The sequence below is a fragment of the Pseudorca crassidens genome, chromosome 10 (assembly GCF_039906515.1).
Source record: "Pseudorca crassidens isolate mPseCra1 chromosome 10, mPseCra1.hap1, whole genome shotgun sequence".
Taxonomy (NCBI): Eukaryota; Metazoa; Chordata; class Mammalia; order Artiodactyla; family Delphinidae; genus Pseudorca; species Pseudorca crassidens.
In genome coordinates, this window is record NC_090305.1 from 63,829,618 (window position 1) to 63,846,891 (window position 17,274).

Below are 17,274 nucleotides of genomic sequence, written 5' to 3' on the forward strand. Positions count from 1 at the left end.
AGCCATGGGTTCCCCTTCACTGGGGACAGGAATTGTTCCTCACCCCCATAGGGACCTATACCCAGGAGGTTGAGTAGTTTGGGCCTCTAGAAAAGGGTGTGTGTTCTGGGCACCCCCAGGAACTGAGCCTCTTCTCTGCCCACTTGAGGTTGTGGTCAATGCCCTGGTGGGCGCCATCCCCTCCATCATGAACGTCCTCCTCGTCTGCCTCATCTTCTGGCTCATCTTCAGTATCATGGGCGTGAACCTCTTCGCGGGGAAGTTTGGGAGATGCATCAACCAGACTGAGGGAGACCTGCCCCTGAACTACACCATCGTGAACAACAAGAGCGACTGTGTGTCTTTCAACGTGACTGGTGAATTGTACTGGACCAAGGTGAAAGTCAACTTTGACAACGTGGGGGCCGGGTACCTGGCCCTTCTGCAGGTGGTAAGTCCTGTGGGGGTAGGGAAGGGCCTTCCTTCCTCCTACTGGCTGACCAGCAACAGGCACCTTCCCCTGTGCTGTGGGCAGGTGAGGGAGAGCGGGGCCACTCTGGATCCTCACGATAGGATCATGTTGCCCAAAGGAGGCTTAGGATTCTCCAGGGAATTCTTGGCTGCTTGGGAAGGCCCCAGATTTTCCATTCTAAGGAAGATGCTATATTCTCCAAGTATGGCCTGGGGCTTCAGCACTACGGCAGAACCAGCTCCCCAGACAGCAGTCAGTTTGGCAGTACGATGGCACAGATTGCAAGTGAACGACCATAGACACCCAGGGACTGAACTAGTAGCAAAATTGTGACTCTGGCCGCCCCTCTGTTATAAAAGGTAGTGATACCTCCTGCGTTGTTAAAAGAATATATTTCCTTTCATCTCTAATGTGCAAGATGTGTGATGTTTAAACACGCATGGCCTTCCCCAGTCTTTCCAAAGTTTCCATTGATTTGTGAGGACAGTGGCTTCAGTGATTATAATGCACAGCATACAAATAACCTTGACAACAGAAATCAGTCTGAACCATAACATGCAAAGCTGCAGCTTGTTCTTCTTGCTGTCCCAACCAAAAGCCCAGACACCTGTCTCTAGTCCCCAGAACAGAGGGAAGCTTGACACATCTCCTCACACCTCCACGCACCTCTTAAATCACAGGGATAGCTTTCTCCAACGACTCCCCTGAAATACATAGTGGGGAACATGATTAGAGCCCTGAAATACATAGTGGGGAACATGATTAGAGCCAAACTCAGAGCGCCTTCCATCCCTGTGACTGTCCCTTCTGAATGTCAGACTTGGAAGGAAAGCCCCCTTTCTGTTGCAGACAGAACCGCACAGTGGCTGGGAAGAATTCGGTCACGGGCATCTCGTAACCTTGGGTGGTCCCCAGCAGGTCCCACAGCATCTCCAGGCCTCTCTGTACAGGTGAGGGCCCCGTGGCACAGGGAGCTGAAGCAGTTGCCTTCTCTGCGGCTGCCTTGGTTTCCCTCTGCCCTGCCTGACTCATGAAAACTCTTAGACATGGAAAGTCTGTGCAGACCAGCTTATACCCTGAAAGTAGGCTCAGGACACGATCGGATTTTGCCAAGGACACAAGTGAGGTCCGCTAGGCAATTGGTCTCACCAGCAAGCATGTCCCCCAGGCTCTTTCTGAATCATCATAGCATCCCAGACTTGGGCAGTCCATGCAGCCAGTGCCAGGACCTTGTCCTATTCAGCCTCCTCTTTCCTACCTTGTGTGCCATGCCAGCGCCGGCACGTATGGACTCACAAGAGCCAATTGCTACATTTTCCAATATTTGGCAAGCCATTATTAAAAATTAGATTTTTAAACTTGTAATTAACTCAATGATATTGAAACGAAATCAGAACTCACCATTACCACTTATTATCATCTATGCTCCTGAGGTTATTCACACCTATTATATCCATACAGTGGAAATATTACAACGCTGTGCTCCTGTGCATCTCTTCCCAACTCTGTGTTCAGTAATGACATGTTGGCAACTTAAGGATGGCAATGATGGGAGTATTTACACAGAGAAGCTGGCAAACGCAACAATCAGGGCTTTTCTTTTTCTTCTGGAAAGCCATTTGTTAGCCATTTGCCAACACACCACTAGCAAAAGGACCCCCTTAAGTATGAGGGAAGGTTGGGATTCTTCAGGGACTTCCTTTGAAAAGCTATGAAGCAGAAGCAATAAGGCTCATGACAAAGGGGACCAGGTCAGCCCTGGAGTCCACCTGAAGTAAGAACTGAGAGCCCAAGAGCCACCTCTCTCTCCCTGATACCTGCTGTGCGCTTCTGTGTCATTTTAGAATCTGAAATGAATGTGGATCTGAAGGGAAGTCGCTTGGCCAACATCAAGAAGTTTATTCCCCCACTGTATGACCTTGTTGGGGTGTCTGCTTGGCTGGCTTCCCCTCCTCCTCAGCCCTGAACAAGAAGGCCTTTCCCTGACCGCCCAGCCGTTTGGATACTGCTGAAAGGGTGGGATGGACTGATTGCTTCTTGTAGGAGGTTATTTCCTGGCCTCATCTGCCCAGACGGGAGCCCTAAGTAGCTCCATAGATGCAGGATTAAATGATTTCCTTACTTTTGTTTTTTCCTTCCAGGCAACATTTAAAGGCTGGATGGACATCATGTATGCAGCTGTGGACTCCAGGGGGGTAGGTTGTCACACTGGCCTCTCTGCCTGAGTCAGGCACCTGAGGTTCCCAGCTTCTTGGCCCCCAGGGTATCAGGGTCTACATCCCATAAGGGCCAGGTCTCTTGTGTCAACCCAGAGTTGAGCCTCTCTGGAATGCCTAGGCCTGGCCCTGGGGCAGGGTTGTGTGGTCTCCCAAGGAGTCCCCAAATTTACAAATATCTTTCAAATTAAATTCACTGTAATTTAGTTGAATCAAAGTCTTACCCCAGGAGGATGGGGTGGAACCAACAGAGACATAAATCAAGTTTCTCCTTTGTCCTTGTGCTCCACCCCCATCACACTGAGAGTTGCAGGCTGAGAGATGCCCCCATATACTCAAACCTCCCAGTGGCCCAGGGGAAGGAGCCATGCAGGGACGCTGTGCCAGCCCTGAGCCCAGCATGCCTGCCCTTATCACCTGCCACCACCCACTCTTCTCAACTCCATCCCCACCCACCCATCACACACACTCAGACATACACGCTGTGTGGTGACCTTCCTCTGACACACCCAGCCAGCACCCCCATTCCCGCCTGTCTGACCTCCCGTCTGGTTTCTCCCCTCTAGTATGAAGAGCAGCCCCAGTGGGAATACAACCTCTACATGTACATCTACTTTGTTATTTTCATCATCTTCGGGTCTTTCTTCACCCTGAACCTTTTCATCGGTGTCATCATTGACAACTTCAACCAACAGAAGAAAAAGATACGTAGAGCACAGGTTCCCCAGGCTGCAGGGCAAGGCTGGATGCCAGGGACTTGGGAGCCTTTCCAGCTCCTGGCGCCATTTTTCCTTCCTGTTGGGGATGGTCCTCTTCTTGCTCCTGTTGGGATAGGGTGGGAGAGGGGTGTGTCTATAATGTGACCTGCTTAGGGCTGTAAGCCTGTAACAAGGTGCCCCACGCCTGCCGTAGTCTGAGAGATGAGGCTCCTAAGAGAACCTGGGGTGAGGGTTGTGTCTGTTTACCTGGTCCGTGATCAGGGACAATGGTGGGGGCGGTACTGCACAGAGGCCAGGGTCTTCCAGGAGCTCCATCAGAGGGGCCATGATTGGGTGGCAGGCAAACCAAGTGGGCAGAGAGAACTTCCAAGGTGGCTGAGCTGAGCAGGGGAGAGGATGGGAGTAGGGACTGGATTTGCAAGTCACAAAGTCAGAGAGAGCTCAAGGAGAATGGGGACAGGGACCCAGGAGAAGCAGGTCCGGGGGTGGGGGGAATCTCTGGTGCAGGATAGAGGCACACTTTTCTCCCCCAGGAGAGGAAGTGCGGAGAAGCGCAACCCTGGCATCCTCATCAAGGAGGCGAGATCCCTGTGCCCTCCATGCTGGGGGCTCTGAGAACTCCAAAATGAAGCTGGTGCCTGTCTCTCTGCACTTAGGGGGCCAGGACATCTTCATGACAGAGGAGCAGAAGAAGTACTACAATGCCATGAAAAAGCTGGGCTCCAAGAAGCCCCAGAAGCCCATCCCACGGCCCCTGGTGAGTCAGGCTTTCGATTTGGTGGGAGTGGGGAGGACCAGCTGAGGGGACCCTGGGAAGGCCCCATGCCACAAGACCAGCTATCAGGGCCTCTTCACAGTCTTTTGGCCCAACCTAGGGCCCTCAGCCTGTCCAGGAAAGGAGGGACCTGTAACCACACACAGGGGCCTCAGTCTCACGGAGATAGAAGGGAAGGCATGAGACAGCTATGGCAGCCCAGGGGACACTCCCCTCCCACAGGAACCTCTCAGTGAGCCCCCTTCTCCCCTGCAGGGCTGCAGGCTTTCCCCAGGGAGCGCAGGGCAGCCTGCCCCCACCCCCGTGCATAACCTCATCCTTGCAACTCCCTGAGCAGTAGAGTTCCCTGGTAGGTGGGGCCCAGAGGGGTGCTGGGTTCTCTGCTAGGCTGACTCCCTTGGCCCAAAAAAGTGTGTGTGTGTGTGTGTGTGTGTGTGTGTGTGTGTGTGTGTGTGTGTATTGGAGCAGGATGGGGGCAGTACTGAGGTTAATTAGGTGAATGGTACCTAAATCACTAGCTTGTAAGTGGCAGCCCCAGTTTTTGCATCTAATTCATCCATTTCATCTGATACTTTCCTGTTCTCCATGCTCGGTTCTAGGTTACGTGTGTGTGTGTGTGTGTGTGCATGCGCAGACGTGTGTTTTCACTTATTTATAATCGTCTCTCTTCCCCCAAATAATCTTACAATTAAAGACACATATAAATACAGTCAGTAGAATCCACTGGACCACTGGGGGAGTCCCAAGTAGAATAAATAAAATAAATTCCATAAAAAGGGTGGAGAAAATTTGTTAACCTGAGGACTGAGACAATTACTAGGACTGAAATTCAAATCTGACCTTGAGCCTTCAGACAGTGGGAACAAAAAGGGAAGCATGATGAATGATGTGCTGAGGAAACTCGGGGTAAGAGAGGTCCCTTTCTGAAGAGCCATCAGAGATGGTCTCAGGGAAGAGAGAGCCTAGGACTGGGCCTGGAAGCCCAGGGAGCTTTCAGCAGGAGAGCCAGGTTGGTCAGCATCCTGACTTCTTCTTCTTCCCGTGACTGTCTGGGGGCATTGCCCCCCCCCCCCAGAGGATGAAGTAGGAGGGTAGGTGGCCTGGGCTGAGAGGCAGCAATGGGGGCGTGCTAGCCTGTCTGAGACCCCTGCTGAGCCCGTCCTTTGCCCCTCCTTTCAGAACAAGTACCAGGGCTTCATATTCGACATTGTGACCAAGCAGGCCTTCGATGTCACCATCATGTTTCTCATCTGCTTGAACATGGTGACCATGATGGTGGAGACAGATGACCAGAGCTCTGAGAAGGTCAACATCTTGGCCAAGATCAACCTGCTGTTCGTAGCCATCTTCACAGGCGAATGTATCGTCAAGATGGCTGCCCTGCGCTACTATTACTTCACCAACAGCTGGAACATCTTTGACTTCGTGGTTGTCATCCTCTCCATCGTGGGTGGGTATGCAAGTTGGCTGGGCAGAAAAGCCCTCCCCAGGCCAGGCCTTTCCCTCTCCTCCAGCCCTGGATCTGTACTTCACCATAACAAGTACACCAGGCTCCTACATTCTTTTCTGTCTACATTCCTTGCCTCTACCCCCATCTCATACACACACACACACACACACACACACACACACACACACACTCACACACACACATCTGGGAGGGCCCAATCAGGCCAAGGGGCCAACCTGGTAGAGGACCCAGCACCCCTTCCTGGCCCCACCCTCCCTGGAACCCTGGAACACAGCTCTCTGATTGGAGAGCTTCAAGGATGAGTCTGGGAAAGGGAATGGGACCTGTGGGGGCTTTCCTGCCTTCCCAAGGGAAGCCTGCCCCTTAGGCTGAAGGAGGAAGAGGTTCCAGAGTCGGGAGGCAGGTGGCCCTCTAAAGTAGAAGTTATCCTTGGAGATGGAAAATTCTGGAGTCTAGCCACCCAGGTATGTGCCAGGTTCCTTCAGACATCACCTGCCTCATGCAGTTTACCTTATAAAGTCAGCACTGAGGCAGGGAAATCATACAACTAGGGAGAAGCAGAGACAGGATTCATACACAGTCTACTCAGGCTGCTATAACAAAATACCAGACTGGGTAACTTATAAACAACAGAAATTTACTTCTCACAGTTCTGGATGCTGGAAGTCCAAGATTAAGGCACCAGCATAATAATGTTTTCTGGTGAGGGTCCTTTTCCTGGTTCATAACCTGCACCTTCTTGCCATGTCCTCACAAAGTGGAAGGGGCTAGGGAGCTCCATGAGCCTCTTTTATAAGGGCACTAATCCCATTTATGTGGGCTCCACCCTCATGACTTAAGCACCTACCAAGGTCCCACCTTCTAATACCATCATCTTTGAGAGTTGGGATTTCAACATATGAATTTAGGGGGAGACAGAAACATTCAGACCATAGCACATGCCCATATCTGTTTAACTTCAGAGCCCAAGTTCTTTTTTTAACAACAGTTTTATTGAGATATAATTTACATAACATAAATCCACCCTTTCAAGTGTACTTCAGTACTTTTTAGTATATTCACATAGCTGTGCAACCATCATCACACTCTAATTTTAGAATATTTTCCTCATCCCCAAAAGAGACTCTGTACCCATTTAGCAATTAGTCCCCATTTTCCCTCTCCCCAGCCCCTTGGCAACCAGTAATCTAAAATTTTGAGGGGCCGCCAAACTGTTTTCCAAAGTGGCTGCACCATTTTACATTCCCATCCTCAATGTATGAGGGTTCCATTTACTCCGCATCCTTACCAACACTTGTTATTTTCTGTATTTTTTAATTATAGCCACTCTAGTGGGTGTGAAGTGATATCTTATTGCGGTTTTGGTTTGCATTTCCCTGATGACTAATGATGATGAACATCTTTTTATGTGTTTATTGGTCATTTTCCTTGGTATATCTTGGTATATAATAAGAGAAATGTCTTGGAGGAATGTCTTCAAATCCTTTGCTCAATTTTTTAATTGACTTATTTATGTTTTTATTGAGTTGTAAGAATTCTTTATATATTCTGGAGGCCAGTCCCTTATCAGATATATGATTTGCAAATATTTTCTCCCATTCTGTAGGTGGTCTTTTCACTTTCTTGGTTGTTATCTCTTGAAGCACAAAGCTTTTATTTTTAAGTCCAATTTATCAATATTTTTTTTCTTTTGGCACTTGTGTTCAGGGCCCAGTCTTGACCCTGCCTCCACAGACCGCTGCCTTGGGGTGACTGGCTTTCATCTTTCTGCCATGTTCAGACCCTGTCTTCAGTGCCTCAGAGGCAAAAGCAGGGGCTGCTATGGCTGCAGTGATGGACAGATGGTTAGAAGCTGGAAGTTAGGTCAGGAAATGCTCCGAGAGGTCCCAGGCAGGGGTGAGGGTGAGATTGTGCCTGGTAGGACTGGAGAGAAGCTTTAGAGAATGCGGGTGTCAGGAACAGGAACAGAGCCCTTGAGGCATAGTCTCAGAGATTCCAGGAGGTGCCGTCTGTCCTCAGGAACACCTGGTGATCCCAGAGCTTGTGTACCAGAGAGGCATAGTTAACATGTCGACTTGGAGCCAGAGTGTCTGAGTCAAATCGCAGCTTCTCACTGACTAGGTGGTAACTTAGATAAGTTTCCTCTTCCAGAAAATGAGGATGATGGTATCAGCTTTCCTCCTAGGGTAAGCCCTTTCTTCTGTTGGAAGGGCTAAATGGATGGGTATGAATTGCTCAGCCCAGTGCCCTATTGACAGTGAACACTGGACATATGTCAGCCGGTGACATTATTATCATATGAGGAGTTGGGAAAGGTCACTTGGGCCAATACGAGGCAAGTGCATTCCACTCTTTTCCCTATAACTTACATCCCTGCTTCTTGAAACTCCAAATCCAGAGTAGTCAGTGGAGATGGGTGGGCAGGCCTGGCAGCTAGCAGAGTTGAGAGGGTCATAGGAAGCACCTCAGAGAGGCTGAGATGTGACAGGTGAGGTGCGGGGAGTGGGCCGACTGCCTGGCCAGTGCCTCTTGTATTTCAGTGTGCACACAAACGACCTGGGCTTGTTAAAACACAGTGGGTCTGGGGTGGAGCTGAGATTCTGCATTCCTGATAAGTGCCCAGGAGATCAGGCTTCTGGTCCTTGGACCACACTTTGAGTAGCAAGGAGCTAAAAGTTCCCGAGTTCTGGTCCAAGGTGGGCCACCAAGATGCTGAGAAAGTCCCCTGAGGCCTCAGAACCCAAGATCTGGAAGATGGGCCTGGTACGGCTCTGCAGGTGTTCTCAGGAGCCTAAGGAAAGGAGAGCTAAGAAGGCACTTTGCAAAAGATGCAGGTACTGTAGGTCCTCCTTTTCTGGACCACAGATGCAGCAATGGAGGCTCAAAAGAGGTGGGTGGAGGCAGGGTCCTTGCAGGCCCCAGGTGACCCAGGCCTCCACTTCCTGGCTCCTCGCTGTACAGAGACCCCTCCCAGCGATGCTGGGCTGGAGGGAGGACAGCAATGCCATCAGTGGCCACAGTCTGCATTGTTTCCCACAGGCACTGTGCTCTCAGACATCATCCAGAAGTACTTCTTCTCCCCAACGCTCTTCCGAGTCATCCGCCTGGCCCGGATCGGCCGCATCCTCAGGCTGATCCGCGGGGCCAAGGGCATCCGCACGCTGCTCTTCGCGCTCATGATGTCCCTGCCCGCCCTCTTCAATATTGGGCTGCTGCTCTTCCTGGTCATGTTCATCTACTCCATCTTCGGCATGGCCAACTTCGCCTACGTCAAGTGGGAGGCTGGCATTGATGACATGTTCAACTTCCAGACCTTCGCCAACAGCATGCTGTGCCTCTTCCAGATCACCACGTCGGCAGGCTGGGACGGGCTCCTCAGCCCCATCCTCAACACGGGGCCTCCCTACTGCGACCCCACCCTGCCCAACAGCAACGGCTCCCGGGGGAACTGCGGGAGCCCCGCCGTGGGCATCCTCTTCTTCACCACCTACATCATCATCTCCTTCCTCATCGTGGTCAACATGTACATCGCCATCATCCTGGAGAACTTCAGTGTGGCCACGGAGGAGAGCACGGAGCCCCTGAGCGAGGATGACTTCGACATGTTCTATGAGATCTGGGAGAAGTTTGACCCGGAGGCCACCCAGTTCATTGAGTATTCGGCCCTGTCCGACTTTGCTGACGCCCTGTCTGAGCCGCTCCGAATCGCCAAGCCCAACCAGATAAGCCTCATCAATATGGACCTGCCCATGGTGAGCGGGGACCGTATCCACTGCATGGACATACTCTTTGCCTTCACCAAGAGGGTCCTGGGCGAGTCTGGGGAGATGGACACCCTGAAGATCCAAATGGAGGAGAAGTTCATGGCGGCCAACCCGTCCAAGATCTCGTACGAGCCCATCACCACCACACTCCGGCGCAAGCACGAGGAGGTGTCGGCCTCGATCATCCAGCGTGCCTTCCGCAGGCACCTGCTGCGGCGCTCCATGAAGCACGCCTCCTTCCTCTTCCGCCAGCAGGCGGGCGGCAGCGGCCTCTCCGAGGAGGATGCCCCCGAGCAGGAGGGCCTCATCGCCTACATGATGAACGAGAACTTCTCCCAGCGCCTTGTCCCGCCCTCCAGCTCCTCCATCTCCTCCACGTCCTTCCCACCCTCCTACGACAGCGTTACCAGGGCCACCAGCGATAACCCCCAGGCGCGGGCATCTGACTACAGCCCCAGCGAAGATCTCGCGGACATCCCCCCGTCCCCAGACAGGGACCGTGAATCTGTCGTGTGAGCGTGCCCCGGTGGGCCAGCGCACAGCGTCATGGCAAACCCAAATGCAGCCCCAGACCAGCAGCCGTTGGGCCATCTGTCCTTGCTTTGGGCTTCAGGAGTGAGAGATGAGCCTCAGCCCCATGGGCCGACAAGGCAGAGCCCTGTGCACCATGCTGATGCCTGGAAGCATTTGGCTACGCCAGCCATTCGGGGTGGCCTGTCCCTAGAGGCCCCAAGTGTACCAGTCCTGGCGCAAGGTTCTGGTCAGGCAACACCCCAGGGCTCTGACAAGCAACTCCATCCCAGCTGCTGAGACAAAATACAAAACTGAGACTGTAGGTGTTGTGAACGGGCTTTCATAAATTTATTATATTTGATATTTTTTTACTTGAGCAAAGAACTAACTTTTTTCATGGACGGATCGGCAGCGATTCCCGCTGCCTCTTCTTAACTCTGCACAAGAGTGTCTGTGGAGCTGCTGGGACTCTGTTGTCAAAGCAAAAGTGAAATCCAGTGTGGGTCCCACAGGCCTTCACTGCCCAGGGGTTGGGCTAAGGTGCCAAGAGGGCTGAACCCCTTCCCCTTCATGCGTGTGCACGCTCCCATACACACAGAGGCCAGACACAGGCCACGTGTGGCCTGGGCTCCCCGAGGTGAGCACCAGGCAGCCTCTTCTGCCCTAGCCTAAGGGAGACAGGCCTTTCCTCCCGGCCCCCATGGGTGGGATTCTTGTCAGCCGGGGCTCATCCTGGCCTTCCATTGTACCCAAGGTCCATTTTCCCCTTGTATTTTTATGCAGGCCACCCTGGGGTCAGTTCTACAGATACAACAAGCTTCCAGAAGGAGTGTCCCGGGTCCCAGGGCTGGTCCTCGGCACTGATGTTGCCTTTCTTCCCTGGAGAGCGTGGCCTCTGTTAGTGTATTAACGTTAAACGAAGGGCCTGAGGGAGGAGCCCCACTCACTTCCTGCCACCCAGCTTGTCCTTGCTGCCCAGCCTGACCGGCCCTGCCCCACAGGCGAGGAAGAGAAGGCTGAGCCTGTGGGGTTAGGGCTGAGAAACACAACAGCCCTCAGAGCGGGGGCCCCTGGCCCATGTGGAGAAGGGAGTCTGTTGTCATCACCCAGGCTCTCTCTCCGGACCTTTCTGCCTCTGCCCAGCTGTGAGGGGATACCCGTGTGGCCTCCAGCTCCTCTCCAGATGCAGTGGCATGGGAGTGGGGAGGGCTGTTCGGGCCCTGTGCAGAGAAGGGGCCTCAGGAGGCTCAGGCCGAGTCCCTGTGCCCTGGGAGGGGAATGGACCCCAGGCCCCCTGGGAAAGGGAGTAGTGTGACCCTGGACCAGCCCCTCCCGCTCAGCCCAGGGTCCTGGTGGCACCCGCATGCAGGACCTTCTGGGGCAGCGGCCAGGCTGCCCATAGGTCTTGTGAGCAGGCCTTTTCAGGGAAAAATACTTTTTCTAGTCCAATTACCACCCCCAGGGCCTCTTCAGCTGCTGACAATCCTACTTAGCATATGCAAATCTTTTAATGTAGAGAACTGTCACCCTGAGAGTGACAGTGGTGGCTGGTGGAGCCTGTGCAGGCAGGGGCTCGGCTGCCCAAATCCGCTCTCCAGCAAAGCCGCCCTCCACCCGGCGGCAGCCACCTCTCAGGGCAGCCCGGGAAGCCAGAAGCTGGCTGTCCTAACCTACCTCGCCGAGCCGTCAGGGAGCTGGCCGTGGGGAGCTAAGGGGACACTGCCGGCGAGACAAGTATTATGTTTCTTCTTGTCACCTGAGTTCCCTTGGTGGCAGCCCCAGCCTCCACCCCCTTCCACCCCAGTGATTTCTCTTCTCCCATGTTCCCTTTGAGTCCAGCGTGGGATGTGGTTTTTAACTGTCCCAGCGACACTTCTCTGAGTGGACATCTTATTTTTGTAGCTCTCTGTGCTGTGCTCTTAAGGCTTGGAGAGGTGTGTGCCCTCCCTGGCACCTGGCACCCAGAGCCTGCTGCATGGACGGGGATGAGGCTGGGAGGCCGGCCGGCCTGCAGGCCCAGCTGACCAGAAGGCAACTGGGGTTTTATATGTGGGGACAGCCTGGGAGCCTGAGGCAGGTGCCCGGGGCCGGCCGCTGACAGACGACGCTGGCTGCTCCAAGTGCCAGCCGTTGTCTGAACTACCCAAGCACTTCTCACCAAACTTCGTGCGTAAATAAGATACATATTTTTAAAACAAACCAATAAATGGCTTACATGACCTGGCCTGGACCCTGTTCTTTTTTTTTAATTGAAGCATAGTTGATTTACAAATTTACAATATTGTGTTAGTTTCTGGTATACAGCAAAGTGATTCAGTTTTATATATCCAGCCTTTATTTTTGCCTCTTCCTGTCCCTTTCAGCTTCATTCAGTGGAGACAATCTTCCCTGGCCCCGGGTAAAAACCAGGCCAATGCTGGGGCTTTTCCACTCAGTCTTGGGTGAAACAGCAGCCTTCAGCCACTCTGTTGTAAATACCATCTTAGCCTCATCCTGAGAGTGTCCAGTCCTACGACAGTCGGAGATAGGGTGGCTGGACGGCTAGAGGGGACTCTCATACGGGCATCTTCTGGCTTTCTGGAGACTCCCTACTGGGCCTTCTCCCTGTAGTCTCCTCAGCCCTAGGAATGCACTCTTCCAGGTGCCCCGTGACCCTTCCTTTGCCTGTGGGCACCTGTGGGTCTACTCCCAGCCTCTTCCTGCCAAGCCCCTGGACCTTCCCGGTAGCCCTGTTGTGGAGGCTCACACAGGCCCTCTCTGCCTGCTGCCTCTGGTCCTCAGGAAGCACTAAGCACACTTGCCCCACCCACACTGGCCCGTGGCTAGGCCCCGGCAGCAGTGTGCTCCAAGGCCACCACCAGAGCAACCCTCCCTCCAGGTCCCAGGGCTGGTCCACTTGAGCTTTCTCAGGCCCAGTGAGGCCCAGTCCTCCATGTCAAAGCTCTCCAAGAAGGCCCAGGAAGCCCCCCTCAGCAGGCCAGGGTTAGAAGGTGGCACCCTCCACACACTGGCCATCCTCAAGAAGAAAGCCACAGCGTCCTGGAAACAACTCATGACAGTTCTCTGCAAGAAACCCACTCACAACAGGTTCCCTTGGACCCCTTTTTCTATCCTTGATGTGACTACGGGGTCCCCATGTCCGGCTCCATTTCCCTTGTAAGCCATCTGCATACAAGAGACACATGGTTTGGCAACCTGAAACCCTTGGTATTGGTCCCTTGGTCAAAACAGGGGCAGAGACAGTCCACTTTAACCTCCTGTGACACTTGTTTAATTGTCTCCCCAGCCAGACCAGGGCATTTCAAAGGGCAGGCCATGTCCCAGTGTAGTGGGCCACGACCAGCTTTTTTTAAAATGATATCAGAATTTAAAATAGCAGTGGATGCTATGTGCTTAGGATAAGTGTTGTTTTGTGAAGCTATTGTTTCAGATATACATAGAAAACTTGGGTGAGTGCCTGTATGTACACTGGGTGGTGAAAGAAAATATATTTTGTATTAGAAATTGCAGCAAAAAGAGTGAAAACAACATGAGGAGAGGAGTGTGAGACAAGACAACGGAGTAGAAGGACTTCAGCTCACCATCTCGCACGAAAGCACCAAAATCACAATTAGCTGCTGAACAACCATTGACAAAAAAGACTGGAACTATCAAAAAGATACTCTACATCCAAAGACAAAGAAGAAGCCACAACGAGATGGTAGAAGAGGCGCATTCACAATATAATGAAATCCATACCCGCAGGGTGGGTGGCCCACAAACTGGAAAATAATTATATCTCAGCGGTTCTCACACAGGAGTGAGAGTTCTAAGCCCCATGTCAGGCCCCCAGAGCATTTGGCTTAGAAGGCCAAGAGGGCTTGATTGCAGGAACTCCACAGAACCAGGAGAAACAGACACTCCACTCTTGGAGAATGTACACAAGATCTCATGCACACTGGGACCCAAGGAAAAAAGCAGTGACTTCATAGAAGCCTGGGCCAGACCTACCTGATGGACTCGGAGGGTCTCCTGGGGAGGCGGGAGTAGCTGTGGCTCACTTTGGGGACAAGGACACTGGTGGAGGAAGTATTGGGAGTATTCATTGGTGTGAGCTCTCCCAGAGGCTGCCATTTTGTCACCAAGATCTGGCCCCACCCAACAGCCTGCAGGCTCCAGTGCTGAGACCAAACAACCAACAGGGTGGGAATACAGCCTCACCCATCAGCAGACAGGCTGCTTACAGTCTTCCTGAGCCCACAGCTGCTTGCAAAAATCCTTTACAAAACACTAGCAAACCAATCCAACAATACATTAAAAGGATCATACACCATGATCAAGTGGGATTTATCCCAGTAATGTGAGGATTTTTCAATATCCACAAATCAATCAGTGTGATACACTACATCAACAAATTGAAGAACAAAAACCGTATGATCATCTCAGTAGATACAGAAAATGCTTTTGACAAAATTCAACTCCCATTTATGATAAAAACTCTCCAGAAAGTGGGCCTAGAGGGAACTTACCTCAACATAATAAACACCATATATGACAAACCCACAGCTAACATCATACTCAACAGTGAAAAGCTGAAAGCATTTCCTCCAAGATAAGGAACAAGACAAGGATGTCCACTCTTGCCACTTTTATTCAATGTAGTTTTGGAAGTCCTAGACACAGCAATCAGAGAAGAAAAAGAAAAGGAATTCAAGTTGCAAAAGGAGAAGTAAAACTTACTGTTTGCAGATGACATGATACTGTACATAGAAAATCCTAAAGATGCTACCAGAACACTACTAGAGCTCATCAATGAATTCAGTAAAGTTGCAAGATACAAAATTAATACACAGAAATCTATTGCATTTCTATACACTACGAATGAAAGATCAGAAAGAGAAATTAGGAAACAATTCCATTTACCATCACATCAAAAAGAATAAAATACCTAGGAATAAACCTACCTAAGGAGGAGAAGACCCATACTCCAAAAACTGTAAGACACTGATGAAAGAAATCAAAGGTGACACAAACAGTTGGAAAGATATACCATGTCCTTGGATTGGAAAACTAAATATTGTCAAAATGACTACACTACCCAAGGCAATCTACAGATTCAATGCAATTCCTAGCAAATTACCAATGGCATTTTTTTGCAGATCTAGAACAAAATATCTTGAAACTTGTATGGAAACACAAAAGGTTGCCAAAGCAATCTTGAAAAAGAAAAAACAGAGTTGGAGGGATCAGGCTCCCTGATTTCAAACTATACTACAAAGCTACAGTAATCAAAACAGTATGATACTGGCACAAAAATAGAAATATAGATCAATGGGACAGGACAGAAAGCCCAGAAATAAGCCCACACACCTGTGGTTAATTAATCTTTGACAAAGGAGGAGGAATATACAATGGAGAAAAAACAGTCTCTTCAATAAGTGCTGGGAAAACTGGACAGCTCCATGTAAAAGAATAAAATTAGAACATTCTCTAATATCATACACAAAAATAAACTCAAAATGGATTAAGTACCTGAATGTAAGACTGGATATCATAAAACTCTTAGAAGAAAACATAGGCAGAACACTCATTGACATAACTTGCAGCAGTATCTTTTTGGATCCACCTCCAAGAATAACGAAAATAAAACCAAAAATAAGCAAATGGGACCCAATTAAACTCAAAAGCTTTTGCACAGCAAAGGAAACCATAAATAAAACAAAAAGACAACCCAGAGAATGAGAGAAAATATTTGTGAATGATGCAACCAACAAGGGATTAATCTCCAAAATATACAAACAGTTTATGCAGCTCAATATCAAAAAAACACAAAGCCAATCAAAAAACGGGCAGAAGGGCTTCCCTGGTGGTGCAGTGGTTGAGAGTCCGCCTGCCAATGCAGGGGACACGGGTTCGTGCCCCGGTCCGGGAAGATCCCGCATGCCGCGGAGCGGCTAGGCCCATGAGCCGTGGCCACTGAGCGTGCACGTCTGGAGCCTGTGCTCCACAACAGGAGAGGCCACAACAGTGAGAGACCCACGTACCGCAAAAAAAAAAAAGGGCAGAAAATCTAAATAGACATTTCTCCAAAGAAGACATTCAGATAGCCAAAACGCACATGAAAAGGTGCTCAACGTTGGTAATTATTAGAGAAATGCAAATCAAAACTACAATGAGGTATCACCTCACACCAGTCAGAATGGCCATCATTACAAAGTCTAAAAAGAATAAATGCTGGAGAGGGTGTGGAGAAAAGGGAACCCCTATATACTGTTGGTGGGAATGTAAATTCGTAACAGCCACTATGGAGAACAGTATGAAGTTTCCTTAAAAACTTAAAAATAGAATTACCATATGATCCAGCAATCCCGCTCATGGGCATATATCCAGAGAAAACCATATTTCAAAAAGATACATGCACCCCAGTGTTCACAGCAGCACTGTTTACAATAGTTAACACATGGAAGCAACCTAAATGTCCATCGACAGAGGAATGGATAAAGACGATGTGGTGTATATATACAATGGAATATTACTCAGCCGTAAAAAAGAATGAAATAAGGCCTTTTGCAGCAGCATGGATGGACCTAGAGATGATGGTACTAAGTGAAGTAAGTCAGACAGAGAAAGACAAATATTATATCACTTATATGTGGAACCTGAAAATTGATACAAGTGAACTTATTTACAAAACAGAAACAGACTCAGTCATAAAAAAAACAAACTTATGTTTGCCAAACGGGAAAGGTAGTGGGGGTAATAAATTAGGAGGTTGGGATTGACATATACACACTAGTATATATAAAATAGATAATCAACTAGGACTACTTTATAGCACGGGGAACTCTACTCAATACTCTGTAATAACCTATATGGGAAAAGAATCTGGAAAAGAATGGATATATGTATATGTATAACCGAATCACTTTGCTGTACACCTGAAAATGACAATAAACTAACACAACATTGTAAATCAACTATACTCCCAATATAAAATATTGGCCTGGGAGGTGTCAGGTACATCTGGAGGGAGGCAAGAGTGGGCCTTGCGGTCACCACACCACCAGCTGTCACCCGGCCACTCTGGGGTGAGGCTGAGGTCCAGGTTCCACGAGGGACGGATGCCGGCTCCTGTGTCAGAAGGAAGGCATGCAGCCCAGGATCTCAACCCTTGGCAGGGAGAGAGATGCTCCCGGACAGACGTCAGCTCTCACCCTGGGGCCAGGGCCCTGGCTGCTCCCTGCCCCGTGCCAGCCGCTCTTCCGCCTCAGCCTTGACGGCCACGAGACTCAGTGCCGGGCGGCTGGGAGGGGCAGGGAGACAGCACAGGCGCTCACTCCTACAGGCAGAGACAGAGCGGGCAGCGGCCGAGAGCTAGGAGGTGCC

At 50.5% G+C, this 17,274-nt stretch overlaps 1 protein-coding gene across 1 annotated transcript in view; it reads left to right on the forward strand.

The window, feature by feature from the left end:
• The window catches only part of SCN5A (sodium voltage-gated channel alpha subunit 5), a 103,290-nt gene extending 90,992 nt beyond the window's left edge, over positions 1–12,298 (forward strand). The window contains exons 22-27 of the mRNA XM_067754059.1: positions 149–430; positions 2,593–2,646; positions 3,234–3,375; positions 4,043–4,143; positions 5,341–5,611; positions 8,672–12,298. Coding sequence (XP_067610160.1) covers positions 149–430; positions 2,593–2,646; positions 3,234–3,375; positions 4,043–4,143; positions 5,341–5,611; positions 8,672–9,912 — 2,091 coding nt within the window. The 3' untranslated portion in view covers positions 9,913–12,298. The remainder of the gene's footprint in view (positions 1–148; positions 431–2,592; positions 2,647–3,233; positions 3,376–4,042; positions 4,144–5,340; positions 5,612–8,671) is intronic.
• Positions 12,299–17,274: the final 4,976 nt, after the last annotated feature.